General features: G+C 58.4%; 1 protein-coding gene across 1 annotated transcript in view; it reads left to right on the forward strand.

Annotated features, from left to right (window-relative positions):
* The window catches only part of WNT3A (Wnt family member 3A), a 46,942-nt gene extending 46,304 nt beyond the window's left edge, over positions 1 to 638 (forward strand). Inside the window, exon 4 of the mRNA XM_022563367.3 lies at positions 119 to 638. Coding sequence (XP_022419075.1) covers positions 119 to 598 — 480 coding nt within the window. The 3' untranslated portion in view covers positions 599 to 638. The remainder of the gene's footprint in view (positions 1 to 118) is intronic.
* Positions 639 to 15,022: the final 14,384 nt, after the last annotated feature.

Below are 15,022 nucleotides of genomic sequence, written 5' to 3' on the forward strand. Positions count from 1 at the left end.
GACTGGGTTTGCCAGGTGAGTGGAGGGGGACTACAGGCAAGGAGTACAGCCACCCTACGTGGGAGGTGGGGAGACTGAGGGCCTGCCCTGACGCCCCCGCTTGCCCACGCTCCTGCAGGCCATCGCCAGCCACATGCACCTCAAGTGCAAGTGCCATGGGCTCTCGGGCAGCTGTGAGGTGAAGACCTGCTGGTGGTCGCAGCCCGACTTCCGTGCCATTGGTGACTTCCTCAAGGACAAGTATGACAGCGCCTCGGAGATGGTGGTGGAGAAGCACCGCGAGTCGCGCGGCTGGGTGGAGACCCTGCGGCCACGCTACACCTACTTCAAGGTGCCCACAGAGCGCGACCTGGTCTACTACGAGGCCTCGCCCAACTTCTGTGAGCCCAACCCCGAGACGGGATCCTTCGGCACGCGCGACCGCACCTGCAACGTGAGCTCGCACGGCATAGATGGCTGCGACCTGCTGTGCTGCGGTCGCGGCCATAACGCGCGCACCGAGCGGCGCAGGGAGAAGTGCCACTGCGTTTTCCACTGGTGCTGCTACGTGAGCTGCCAGGAGTGCGCGCGCATCTACGACGTGCACACCTGCAAGTAGTGGGCGCCGCACCGGGCTGCGGGTCCTCCTGGTGGCGGCGGGGGGACTCCTCCATGGATGGGGCGGGGCTCTGGGATGGAGCTCCTGGAGGGTGGCGGGGTCCTCCGTGGTAGGGCAGGGGTGAGGCTCATGAGTGGGATGGAGTTCTTCCCGACAGGTGTGGGGCCCTTCCTGGGGTGAAACTCCAGGGATGGGGCTCCTGTAGGGTGGCGGGGTCCTCTCTGGGGGCGGGGCTCCAGGGGTGGGGATTTAGCCTGCCATTACCTTCCTCCGAAGACCACATGTTTCCCTCCACCTGACCTCGTCATGTAGAGCAGTATCTCCTGGCAGAATGAGCTGTGGAGAACCTGTGGGGGGCATCTTGTCCCCTTACCCTTCCCACTAAGGTATGAGGCCCATCCTACAACGATTCAGGTGCCTGGAGGCCTGTGGCACTCCTTCCTCGGTCTGATACCTGCCAACGCTCTCAACCAGGAACCCTATCAGGGAGAGCCTTTGCTGTGCAGAACCGCAAGAACCACCTGGGCTTGGGTGAAGGAGACAGGGCCTGACGGCAGTAGGCTGAGAAAGGGCCTGGAACACGAGGCCTGGCTCTGTCCTGGCTGCCCTGTGCTGGGCATCAGACACCCAGGCCCCAGCAAGGTGCCACTCAGCCTGGTCTGCTGTGCCTTCTACTTTGCAGCTGACAGAAACTCCTGCGCCTGGCTCTCCTGTCTCCCTGTCTTCACATTCCCACTTGCACCCCATCGCATCCACAGAAGAGGAGCAAAGCCTGCTGTTCCAGTCTTGCTGTTGCCTCCCTCTTGGCCTAGCACCTCTCTCCACCTCCCTCATTCACAGCCCCTTGTAAGCGGAAGGCAAGAAGGGAGCCACTGGCCTGTACTGCTGTCCAGGTCGTACTCAGCTCCATACCCTGCCTTGGAGGCTCACTTTGGGTTGGGTTGTTTGGGAGATTGGGAGTCGGGGGGTGATCCCACACTGGTGCTACAGACAGAGGACCCAAAGACCCCAGAGGACTGGTCTCCTTCCCAGCCCCTCATAGCCAGGACGGACCCCCAGGTCCTGCTGCTGTAGCTATGGTACATCAGACCTACCCGCCGCCACTGGCCACTGTTGTGGAGCCTCTGGTTGGCCGCTTGACTTGGCTCTGCTCACGTCTGACTCATCCATCCTGTCTGGGAATGAGCGAGACTGATGGACCTCTCAACCAATGCCCACAGGGGCTTCCTGCCAGGTGCTGCCATGCTAAGACCTCTCCTCCTCAGCCTCTGCCACTGTGAAATGTTGCCCAGCCCCCTGTCCCCGAGGCCCTACCCTCCAGGCAGGGGGAAGAGACAGTTGGGGCGGGGGGGTGGGGAGGACAAGCTGCACGGCTCGCTAGGGATATGACCTTCCTCTGCCTTGAATTTTGCATTTTTGGTTTTAATTTTATTTCCAATGCTGCTATATCCACCATACATAGGAACTAGACAAACAGATGTGTTATTGTTGTTTTCTTTTTCTTTCTATGAAAGAAATTATTTTAGTCATAGCTTGTGAGTTTCAAACTATGGGGAAAGTAAAAACAAACAAACAAAAAACAAAAACGAAAAGAAGAAACAACCAAACAAACCTGTGGATTGTGCTGGATTTTTGGTGGTGGGTCAGCAAGGCATGGGGCCTGGATTGGTTGTGACCCTCTGGGAGGGGCCACGATGGGAGGTGGGGTGGGCATGCTTAGCTCAGAGACTCCTGGGGCCTCTGCAATAGCCTCCAGAGCCAGAATTCCAGGGGAAGGAAGAAGGATGGCCACTCCAAAGAAAGGAGGAAGCAGCCAGTGGTCTTGAAGTCTGGGGCGGGGTAGACTAGAGACCAGGGCAGAAGACCCCAATGGAAGTGCAGAGAAAGGGAAAAGGAGGCCTGCCTGTTGCAGGGGATGTACAGTGCAGTGAGCAGGGGACCATGGCAGCCCCAGGGGGGAGACCCCATGCAAGTCAGTGGTGCAGCAGGACATCCACCAAGTCAGCTGAAAGCCACTTCCCCAGACATCCACAACATGCTTCATTCAGTTGACATTTGAGCACCAGCTACGTGGCCATGCTCCCTGGGCTTGGGGACATGGCCCCCGTGTGGGGTCCCCTTCTCAGCCCACCAGGGGTATTCTAGGAGCCCAGTCTGGTTGGGAGGACGGACATGTTCCCTCAATTTGAGGCTCACCAGCCTGAAGCCTGGAAATCAGGCAGCCGCTTCTCTCTGAGCCTGGCCTCCTTCTACCTCCTGCAAAAGCCACTTTAGAAGTCCAGCTCATGCAGCTGGAATCCAGTTGGGAGGTCATGAGGGACATCCCTCACTGGCAGAGAGCTGCTGCATGAACCCAAGAACTCCCAGGGGCTCCCTCCTGCCTCTGTCCATCCTCAGGTCAGAGGCTAGAGCTGACCCCTGGCCTCCCCTCCACCATAGGGCATAGCTCAGGAATGCAAGTCTTGGCAGAGGTCGGCAGTCTCTCAATGTATGGTTGGCCAAATCCTGGCATCATGCTCAGAACCTTGGGATGGGGATCTTTCCAAGGCAGACAGGGAGAGCCTCAAGGACAAATGAGGCATTCTGTTGGCAGAAGCCTCACGTTGTCCCTCCATGGCTATTGCCTACATCCATCCATCCAGGGTATTTGGGGTATGCAGAGCTGGGTGGGCCTCTGAAAACTTAGGCTGCAGGAGCCAGAGGGTGAAGGAGTGGCTTTCTCAAGGCCACACCTTCATCTCTCCAAGCCAGGAGCAGGGTCCTTGCTTCTCTCTGCATCCTTCCATGCCCCTCTCCCCACTACTACCACCACCTCTGAACGCTGCCCTGATATCCAGCCAGACCCACAAGGAGGGAGAAAGCTGAGGAGGCAGGGGTGGAGGGACAGGCTAGGACAGGTGGGGGCAGGGGGGAGATGATGCTGGAGCTGAGGGGAGGAGGCCTAGCCCCACCCACTCAAAGGTCAGGCCCAGCATAGCCACCCTGCATGAGCCATATGCTGGAAGGGAGGGGGCTGGGAACAGACAGGAGCCTCGTAATTGGGAGGCCCGTGCCTGCTGAAAGCAGAGGGAGGGAAGCCCAATTCAGCTGGCTCCGTGGCTAGACATCAGGGCCACATGGTGTCCTTGAGAGTAGGGAGTGAAGGGCCACCCTCTGCCAACAGAGAGTTGTGGCTGGCTGGGCAGGGGTCCTGGACGGGGCTGTGCAGACCCATCGTGGGCAGGAATGTCCACTCCACACAGAGCCCTGCACTGGGAGAGAGCTGTGGTAGGGTATGGGGAGCTGCCTGATGGATGGAGTGGGAACCCATCAAGGGAGGGAGGGAGGAGAGAAGGAAACATGGCTTCATCCCTCAAGACAGGACTCAGGGAACACCAACCCCACCACTTTACTGGCCACAGTGGTCTTTGCTGGAGGCTCCAAGCTACTGAAGACAGAGCCAGAAGAGGCCCAGTGAGGCTAAGGGACTAGAGACAGACGCAGGGCTCTGGACCCCAAAGCCCCTGCTTTCACACTCCAAATCACGCATCAGCTTCCCGGGCTGGCACACCAACGTCCCACCCCAAGCCCATGGCCTTGTTGGCTCGGGGCTCACTGCTCCCCCACCACCAGGCCCATTTCAGGCCAGGTCACCCACTGTTCCGGGACTGTAGCTGACCACCAGCAATTCCCAAATGGGGCCCCAAGGGGTTGGCTGGGTCCAGACAGACTGCAGGCAGACACTCTATAAAGAGGGAGACAGTGATTAAGCACACAGGACAGTGTCCGAGACTGGAGTGCAGGTGGCCAATCTCACCCACGGGTGTGAATCACCAGCCAGGAGGACCCGCAAGCCCTCACAGCCCACCAGGCAGTAGAGCCAGGTCAGACACTCCACACAGGGGTTCAGCCCTGGAGGTGGGGGGTGACAGGTGCCCCACTCGAGCTGCCTATGGGCCACATCCACAGTGCACAGACAGTACAAATGGTGCAGCACCTCTAAGTTAGGGTACGGGCAGGAGTTGCCCTAATTGGTACCTGCTGGGAACCAGGTGCCAGGGGCTCCTCAGATGAAAGGGTAGGGGAGACAGGTTGGGCAGGGGGTGGAGGCATAGCCACAAGGTCACAAGGGTGAGATGCCAAGAGAGGAAGCAGGGACAGAGCCGGGCCTCCTAAGGGAGCAGAGCCCAGATACCCAGAAACAAGAAAGGAGCTACCCTGGGAGCTGATGCAGAGGTAGGTTCTGCCTACCTGGTCTCAGCTCTCTACCAGGTGAGGCACCAGGCTCCCACTACCCATCGCCACGGCTCCAGGACAGAGAGGGGCAGAACCCCACCAGAAGAGGCCCATAGATCCACAGGACAGGCCCCAGTAAATGGGCGACGGGAGCTAGCAAGAGCCTGTGTGAATGAGGAGGCAAAACTCTCAACTCTCTGCTGGCCAGGAGCAAGCCCCACCCGGGGCCTCAGTTTCCCTCTAGTGCCAGAGGAAGTGGGATGAGGGGGCTCCCCAGGGCCTCTCTGCTCCTGCCTTTTGCTGATGTGGGATCTATCTGGAGCCCCCTCTAGAGCCCAGCTGGCCCCCCTCACCTGCCAAGATCAGCATGTCCCCATGAACCCTGGCCCAGCCCCTCAGCCGCTGCCCTTTACCCTCAACTCAGAGGGAGGGCAGAACACAGTGCAGCCTGCCTGGGCCTCAGAAGCACCTCTCCAGGGAGTTTACAGCCCCTCCCGCCAGCCCTGAAGAAGGAGGAAATGGGCCTGGTGGGCCTGTTCACAGGTAGTTGAGATAGGAGAGGAATAACCATATTAAAGGCCCGGAGGTAGTAGGGCCTCACCCCACCAGGGCCCCCCTTGGCCCAGCCCCCTGCAAATCTCACACCCCCAGGGCAGCAGCTTTGAAGTTCTGGAGGGTGTGTGGCCAGCCCCCTCCTCCTGGGGCCCCCACAGGCCCTCCCCTTCCCCCTCCTCCCCATACTCCCACTTTCTGGGTCCTAGGACCTCAGTTTCCACACACTTCAAGAAAGCTCTGAAGCACCCCATCCCCCCACCCCTATGCTGGGCCAGAACCTCCAGGGCTGGGACCCCCAGAGCAACAGGTGCAGGGCCAGCTCTGGATCACCAAGCCTGGTACAAAGGGCTGAGGACCCCTGGCCAGGTTCCCTGGTCCCACACAGTGATGGCCCACACTGCCTACAGCAGAGCCTGGGCTGGATGGGCTTTAAGGTCCTGCTGGCCAGGCCTTTGCCCCTGTCCTGAGGGTCTGGTCTGGGGGACATGACACAGCCCATCCTGGGGTCTGGCCTGATGGCCTGGGGTTGCCCCAATCCCTCAGCTTTCCCCTTCAGGGGCCTACCCCGACTCCAGCCCCCTGTCCCTCCCCAAGCTGCTTGGCCCTTTTGCCTGTGACTCATTTCCCTGTTAGAAACCTGTGTCCCTTCGTGAAACCCTCTGGTTGGGACACCCAAGGACAAGGCATCCTGGCAGTCAGCAGCTTCCTCTCCAGCAGCCCCTTGGCCTCCTGGCCTGAGCAGGAAAAGGACACCTTACCCGCCCACACTGCCCTCCAGCCTCCAGCCTCAAGTCCAGCTTCAGTCTGGACTGAACAGACTGAAGCTGGACTTGAGGCTTGAAGTTGTCCCTGCAGGCAACCTCCCAGGGTGATGTCCAAGGCTTGGAGGAATGAGACAGCATCCCTGCAGGGGTGGGAGTGCTGCCAGCCCTTCTGTTCATAGGCACTGACAGGTAAACTGAGACCTACTGGGTGAGGTCTCTCTCCCCAGTGTGAGTTTATGAAGGCAAAACTACCCCATTTTCTCCCTCCCTCTCCCACCATAAAGTAGGGGGACGGGAAGCAGCTAACAGAGGGTACTTCCACCTGTCACACCCCTCACCCCCCCTTACTCCCTCACCTTGGCCCCAGAGATTTGGGTGATGGCCCCTTCTATATCTTCTGGGTCATCTGCGAGGGCTCCCAAGAGGAGGTGAGCATGTGGTGCTGTTTCTATGGCTCTGACATCCTCAGTCTGGGCCCCTTAGGCATCCTATACTACTGAGAAGTCCATCCCTACAGATGCCAGGACGAAGGGGGGTGCCCAGGGCACTGGAGAAGCCCTGGGGAGGGCCCCAGCCTGGGAGCCACCACTGCCTGGCCTGGCAGCTGGGACAGAAGCTAGTCAGAAGGTGCTAATTGATGTTTAGATCCAGGCTGGCTCCTCAATCACGTCTTTCTCTTTCTCTCTCCCTCTCTCTTTTTTTATTTGAGTCTCTGGAGCACACAGTAAACAGTCATTTGGCTCTCAGGGCCCTGCAAATTGGTGTTTATGGTATAAGGACCAAGAGTCGTCCACCCAAACACGGCAGGCTGGGAGGGAGGCGCTGGGCTGGTAGGGATGGCACGCCCTCCTGCCCATGGAGGCCCAGCGCTGGGAGGGCCTTCCCTCCACTCTTAAAGGAGGAGGCAGGCCTGCTTCCAGAAACCCCTGATGCCTGCATCCCAGCCTGAGGTGAGGAGCCAGCTAGTTCACCCACCAGCAGTGGGCCAGCACTGGCCAGAATCCTGCCAACTGGGCACTTGTGTGGTTGGAGGTGGCCAACACTTGAGGAATTGCCATTAATCCAGGAGGGCTTCTAGGAGGAGGTGAGTTTCTGTGAAAGAGAGGACCCTCCAAGGGGAGGTCCAAAGGTTTGCCAGTGCCCTCAGATTCCCCAGGGCTCTGTGTCCAGTCACAGCTCCTGTCCAAGCTCCTCTCAGGCTTCCATCTCCTTCAACCTTCTCCAAGTCCCTATGGCAGATGTCAGGACCCTCTACACACACACCCCCTCCCAACCCCAGAGGCCATCTGCAGAACTAAAGACAGGAATGTGGGGAGGTCTAGGCCTTAATGCAAGAGGTTGAATGGTGGAATTCCAGGACAGCAATGGGAAGGTCTTGGGAGAAAAGGGGGACTTCCCAACCTGTCTGCCCCTTGCCTAACAACCAGACTGCAGAGAGGCAGGCAGGCCTATGCAGAATCTCCAGCAGGGCTCAACAGCCCTCCCCGGCTCCTTAGCTTCCTGTGCTGCCTATAGGTTACAGGGGTTCATTTCACCTCAACTGGCTCGCCCAGCCTGTCAGCCTGCAACCTTCAGAGAGGCAAAGCCGGGAGCCCTGGGGAAGGCTGTTTGATGTTTGGATTTTGGAAGGAGCCCCATAGATCGCATGTGCTTCTTCCCTGAGTGTGCTCTTAGCTCCCAGGTCTGGGCCAGAGAACAGGAACCTCAGGAACAGAGGACATGGGTCGCACATCCCCAAGCTAGCCCCCTCCTCTTCTCAAGATACTTCCATGGCTCCCCAGTGCCCATGAGTTGGAGTTGGAGTGCCTCAGCCTGCACCCATCACAAACTGGTTCTACTCTGAGCTGAAGGGGGACCTCTAATCCGTGGATGGAGAAACTGACCTGGGCAAGACATGACTTGCCCGAGGGCATTCAGCACGTTAGTCAGGACAGAGTCTTAAGGAAAACTGAGACCTCATATATACCTTCTGGTCCCACCCACAGTTCACTCTCACCTTCCTTCACCCTTGCCTCCATCCCTCCAGTCTCAAGCCTCCCCTGGCCTCTGCTGCAGCCTTCTCACCACCTCACTGCCATAACCTTTGTGGTTCCTGTATCACTGTTCCCTGGGGACATGGAAGGTCAGTGCCAGCCACACCTCAGGGGCCCATGCAAGGCAGAGGAGAAGCTGTGTATGTGTTGCATGTGGGGGTTGTTGGTGGTGGGATATGATGTCAAGCTGGCCCGTCCCCAGGGCTACAGGCCTCTGCAGGGGCCCTGACCAGCTCCTAGGGCTGAGCTATCTCCCCAGCTCTAGACCCAGCTCCCAACAGCTCCACCCTCCCCAGCTCCAGCCCTTGTGCAGGCCAGTCTGAGTAAGCCAGGTTATCAGAATGCCTGAGGGGGATGCCCCTTATCTGGGAGGAGATTTGGGAGTGGTTGGGACACCCGCAATGGGCCACCCTTACAACAAGTGGCGTCAGTATCAGCTGTCTCTGCAGCGATACCAGGGGGTCCCTGTGTGCATGCCCACCATGGAGCCTCACCCCAGCTCCCATATCAGGGTCCCCAGGAGGTGGCTGTGAGGAAAGGTGTCCCAGGTCTCTGGTCACATTGCAAACAGGGAAACTGAGGCTGGGAAAGAGGCAGGCCTTGTCCCAGCCTCTCAGAGTCAACGGCACATTGAGGACAGGCAGGATCCATACACTGGGTCACCCCTGCCCTGGAAGCCCACCAGGAAGGGGCTGCATCCAGCGCAGGCAGCTCCACCTGGGCAAGTGTCCAGGAAGGACAAGTGCTGCCTGGGACAGGATCAGGGTCAGTCTGAGGTCAGAAGTCAGCCTGGCAGCTCAGAGCTGGGTCTGGGTCTGCCCCTTGCCTGTCTCCAGAGGGCTGGTTTTCATGGATGTCCCCCACGGTATGGGGTATGGGTGGCCTCACCCAGGCTCCTAGACACCCCTGCGGGTGCAGCAACAGCTCCCTGGTCCCCAGCCCATGCCTAAGCGCCTCAGCTCCAAGTCTCCCACCCACTGGACCACTGGGGAGCTGCCCTGGCACTTCCCAGTGACCCACAGCCCTGCCAGTGCTTGTTTGGCAACTACTCCTGGGGGTTGTGGAGGTTGGAGAGTTCTAGCCTCTCAGATGGGGAGGATGGACACCCCAGCCCACAGCTGGTGCGAGGAAGCTGGTAGAGCTCCAACCCAGCACACACCCACTCAGACTAGGAGGACAGTGTGGCCTCCTCCCCCAGACAGCTCAGCTCAGCTTGCCCCAGAGTAGCCGAGGATAACAGGTATGCTGGGGACTCAGGTGGGGGTAGTGCAGCTGGGGACACTGCAGGTGAGAAGGACACTGCAAGTCAGGAGGATGCAGGTGGGAAGGAGAGAGTATAGGTAGGGAGGATACAAATGGGGACCCTGCTGGTGTGGATGCTGCAGGTGGGGACAATACGAGGGAGCATACTACAGGTGGGGTTGCACACAGCACAGGTGGGATACCTCAGGCTAGGACACACTCACAGGTGGTTCAGACCCGCTCTCTGCCTCTCCCTGTCACACAGCCTGCCCTATGATGGACAAAAAGAAAGGAGTTTTGTTCTTGACCCCAGGTTTAGCCCCTCACCTGGGCTGACCCTCGACTGTGAGCCAGTCGGGGCTGACCCACAGGGTCCAGCTCCTGCAACCCAGCCCAAGGCTGACATGACAAGTGGGACAGGCCACCATCCACTCTGATATGCTTCCTCAGCCAGCAGGTTCAGGAACAGGTGCAACCACTTCCTATTTCCCCTATCACAGGGCTTGGGGTCCCTGAGCAGGCCCTTGGGTTGAGGGACATGAGGACACACCTGGGCCCTGGAATAGGACCAGAGGCCTCTCCAGGGTTCCCCCTGCAGCTCTCCAGCTGCAGCTCGAACCCAGCCTGGCCTGACACGCTGGCAGCCAGCAGCACCAGCCCAGCTGATACCCCAGCATGGCCAGCAGTCTCCAGCTCTGGGTCTGTCCCAGTGTCAGGTGTTCTTTTTATATTTTCCTTGTTCAGTTATGAGGAATAATTTCTCTCCAGGCCCAGAAGCAATGCTGGGCCTCCTCACACCACCTGGCCCACCTGCTCAGGCTCCCCCAGCCCTCAGCCTAGCTCTGCTGGGCCTCTGGGCCTGGACTCTGCCTGTTGCCCTGATGTTCAGGCTCTGGGCAGCAGTGAGACACTCAGGCCTTCTTTATTCCCGTCTATGGCAGAACAAGGCCTGCTTTTGTCAGGGACTCGCCTTCCTCGGCCTATCCATGTCTCCCTCTCTAGAGCCAGGCCTTTGAAGGATCAGATCCCAGATCCTGATGTCCCTGACTTCTCATCTGGCAGGCCTCTGCCTGCCTACTGGCCTCCCTCACAGGGCACCCACCCCCTTGAGCACACCCGGGGAGCCAGGTGCCTTCCAGGGCAACCCTGGCCTGTCCTTCACAGACAGTTCTAACTAGGGGTGGCAGGAGGTAGCAGCCTGTGCAGGAAAAGGCTTGAGACACCCTCCCAAGAAGGGGACTCTCCAGGGCAGGTGCCCAGCTGGGCTTGCAGGTAGAGATGGGGTGCTGAAAAGGGCAGGGCCGGCCCACCATGACCTGGGAGCCAGAAGCAGCACCCAGCCCCCCAGGCTGGAATCAGGACCTGGCACAAACAGGCTGGTGTCCCCAGAGCCAGGCTGCCCTCACTTGGTGGGGACAGCAAGCCACTTCAGAGCCTCAGGATCCCTGAGGGATTTTCACACTCTTGGAGAGACCAGAGTGGGGATCATGGAGCTGCACCCCAATGTGGGGTGGCAGGTGTGAGGCCAGCCCTCTGGGGTATGAGGCAGGGTGCACGCGGGCAGACCCTGGCAGCAGGTGCTGGGACACCGTGATGCCTTTGGCTGGGCTTTTTAATTAACCTTGGCCACTCTGAAGGGCCCCAATTAAATGGAGAATGTGATGGCAGAGTGGGGTCAGGCAGAGAGATGAGTTTTAATTAAAGCACAGAAGGTTCCCAGCCAGGGTAGCAGTTGCCTAGGCAGGAGCGCCCCCGCCTGACCGCCTTTGCTCCAATCTTGCTCCAAAGGATGATGGCACGTCTCAGATGGCAAGAGTGAGCACTGCCTGCCCTTGGCCTGGCAGGACACAGCATGGTGCCTGCAGAGCCTGTGACCTCTTATCCAGTCTGTGTGGCCCAAGATCAGGCAGCTCCTCTCTGAGCCACTGTCCTCTGCTGGCTGCCCCCCTGCTCTCCTTCCCATCTTTGAGCATCTATGGTGTGTCCACTGCAAAGGCCCTGCTGGGTGGTGGAGGATAGACAAAAACAATGAAACAAATGTATTAAATACTTTCATGTGCAATGGAGGAGAGTGGAGTGAAGGGCTGAGAGAAGCAGGGAGGGCTGCTTCAAATGGATAGGGGGTACAGAGGAGCACCTCCTTCCTTGGAAGGAGGAAGGAAGGAGGGAGCGAGCTCACCTGGATGGGAGCAGTCAGTGCGAAGGCCCCGGGACACGACCCTGGGCACAGCTGAGCTGCCTGATACCTGCAAATTAGAATGAGAGGGGGCCAGATGGCAGAAGGCCGTGGGCATGGGGGGCTTTCAGCTTCACTCAGGGGGACAGGGACCACATGCAGCTTCTGAGCAGGGCCACTTGCTAGGTGCCAGGAACCAGGGTGCCTGAGCCCTCCATAACCCAGACCCCAATCTGCTTGTCGTCCAGGCTCCCTAGCCTTGCTCAGTGGGATGGCAAGCAAGATGCTCATGAGTCCTTGGGAGATTCTGTGAATCCTGACTCCTTCTTCTGAGGATAATCCACACCTGGGCCTGGGCCTGGAGCTGGCTGGGGGAGGTGGTGGCAGGCAGGCACATGAGCCTGCCCCCACAGCTGCCCATCTTTCTTCAGGGCAGTTTTGCAATAACTGCAGCTACAGAGACATTCTCCACACCTGGCTTCCTCCAGACACGGGGCTTTGGGAGCGATGAGTGAAGGAAGCAGGGTGAGGGAGTGTCTTTCAGTATCAGCACGGACTGCCTCCAGTCCTTCCCCTAGTCCTGCTGAGGGCTGCAGGACAGGGGGCACCTGGGAAGGGACTGGTCTGACCCCAAGACCCAGAACCACTTCAAGGTGTGGCGGTCACAGCAGAGGACACATACCCAGTGGGGGACACATACCCAGCTGGGCAGGCTAGGTGGCCACTTGCTAGAAGTCGGCCACCCTCAGGCTGATGTGTGCAGATACCACCCGGACAGGCAGGTGAAAGGAAAGAGGGGTGTCTAAGGGGCCCCCATCCTTTCAGCCCCAGGAACCAGCCCACATGAGGCCCTGGGGAGGCCATGACAAACTTCCACAAATGTGGCGGCTAAAAACAGAAATTTATTCTCTCCAAGGTTTGGAGGCCAGAGCTCTGAGATCAATGTGTAGGTAGAGTGTGCACCCTCTAGAGACTCTAGGGGCAGATCCTTCCTGCTTCTTCCAGCTCCTGATGCCCCAGGCATCTCTTGGCTTATGGCTGCATCACCCTAATCTCTGCCTCTGTTGTCACATGGCCATCTCCCCTTGTCTGTGTCTCAAATCTCCTTATAAAGACACTTGTCATTGGATTCAGGGCCCGCCCTAATCCAGGGTCATCTCATCTCAAGATTCTCAACTAATTACAACTGCAAAGATACCATTTCCAGACAAGATCCCGTTTGGAGATTCTGGATGGCTGTGATTTTGGGGGTCGCAATTCTAACCCCCTGCAAAGCCTGTGGTGTAAACCCAGGCACTGCCACTGTCTGGCTGCACCTCACGCAAGACTTCATGCCAGTACATGTCACCAAGATGCCGCTAGGTCCTAACCCCCAAGAAGGTGGCATATATAAGGACTGTCATTTTAAGCCACTAAGGTTTGTGGAACTTGTGGAACTAGTCACCAGACCGCAGAATGGGCGGGGACCAACTTTTCCCTTTCCTAGGGTTTTTGGAACCCTGAATTCATTAGATGCCTCCCAGGCCAGGTGGAGTCCCTCCCTCCTGCTGTCCTCTGTCCGGGGATTGAAAGGGGAGAAGGGCCCCCAGAGAGAGGCACAGACACCAGCCCCCTCAAACCTAGGGGTGAGTCCCAAGAGAACAGCTTGGTCCAGGTGGAGACTAGTGTTGCATGCCCCCTCACAATCTGTGTCTCCCCACCCCCAGACCCATGAGGGCCCCACTCTTCCTCCCTCCCCTACCCACTACCTTGCTGGGTGCTGTGGCTCCACACCCTGGTCAGCCTGGTCCTGGTGGCCTCCTCCTGCTGGCTCCCTGGCCTCCAGCCCCTCCCTGGCCACACTGCAGGAACCACCAGGGAAAGCCCCTGAGTCACTGGGGCTCTTCCTGCCCCTCAAATTCCAGCACAGACATCTCTGCTGGCCCCCTGCCCTGCAGCCTGTCTTACATATCCCCAAGTGGGGCCTCTCTCCCACCCCTACTGACCTCCTCCAGAGGTTAGAGCAGAGAGGCTATGTAGGCACCAGGGACCCCCTAGCAGGCTGGTGAAGCCCATGGGCTCCTTCTCAGAACAAGGTTTTATTACTGCCTAAAATAAATGATGCACTATCACAAAAGAAACAGATCCAGTTATCAAAAGCTTTAAGACTTTTGTGGCATGTGACTTCAGGGGCAACAGGTTTCCATTACCTTCCATTACAAGGGTGATGGCTTCCAAGACGTACTAAGTGTGGTTAGAACTTTCCAGACCACACACCACCAGTGTGTCCTTCTAACTGCGTTCACCTCCATAAAGCCAGAAGATATGGAAGTGAAGCGTTGTGAAGAAGGGGGCACGGCATGCAGCATTGTCACCAGCACCAGAGATGAAAAGGCTGGCTGCAGGCTGACAACCTCTGTAATTTCAGTTGAGCAGGGAACAGAAACAAGATTTCATGGTTCCTGCAACAGCTATGACACGAGATGAAAATGTCTTGAGGTTTCTGTTGCTGATGTCATAGGTCCAGCACATACTGCTGTTTGGGAATGTCACCTATATTCAAAATGGGGGGAAAAGCTAAATGTTAGTCAGAGGGTCCTAAAAACAAAGATGTGCTTTTTGGAACCCCTGTGCGAGGCTCACTGAGCGGGGCTCCCTGTACGCGCCTTACCTGTTGTCTGCCCAAGCATGGAGTGAGGCCGAGAACCAGGTGAGAAACATCCTTGCCCAGTGTAACTGGCCTTCCAGGGAGGACCATGGTGCCCAGGAGAGCTGAGGTGAGCGTGCAGGAACCACCCATTCCCAGACAGTGCCCCAGGCAAAGGGAGAAAGGCCCTGGGTGGGGAATGGTCCCGGCCTGTCCCTGTGAGCTGGGCCAGAGTGAAGGGGCCATAGTGAGGATGCAGGGAGGGAGGGGCCTGCATGAGATGGGGAAACTGAGGCAGGAGCAGGTATGCTCAAAGGGTCCAAAGGTGAGAGAGACCCCAGAGCCAGCCCTCTCACATGTGTGGAACTGGGCTATGGGGGTCCTCACACTGTCCCTTGACCGCTGTGTGGCTCTGGGTGAGCCCACCCCTGTGCCAACCACAGGCTTCCCACATGACCTGGCAACCCCCAGACTCCAGCCCAGGCCCAGGACAAGGGGCAGAGCTGCCCAGGGATGGGGCAGGAAAATGGACATGGAGGGTGTGTAAGTCCCCTCCTGGGACCCACACCATCAGCATAGCTGTAATAATCCCTGCACCTGCACCAGGAGGGACATGTAGGAGGGTGGGCTTGGAGAGTGCGCCTAGAGAAGAAGGGATCTAAGCTGAGCAGAGGGAAGGGTGCGGCCCTCTCCACACGCCACCTCTATCTGGACAGAAGCCTATCTCAGGGTCTCCTCTGGGCTCAGGAAATCTATAGAGGCCAGCCCAACAGAGCCAGGAGCAGGTAGGGGAGTGCAAGTAGGCAGGGGACC

Source organism: Delphinapterus leucas, chromosome 3, assembly GCF_059928025.1.
Source record: "Delphinapterus leucas isolate spDelLeu-1000000601 "Yukka" chromosome 3, BTC_Dleu_Yukka2, whole genome shotgun sequence".
NCBI lineage: Eukaryota > Metazoa > Chordata > Mammalia > Artiodactyla > Monodontidae > Delphinapterus > Delphinapterus leucas.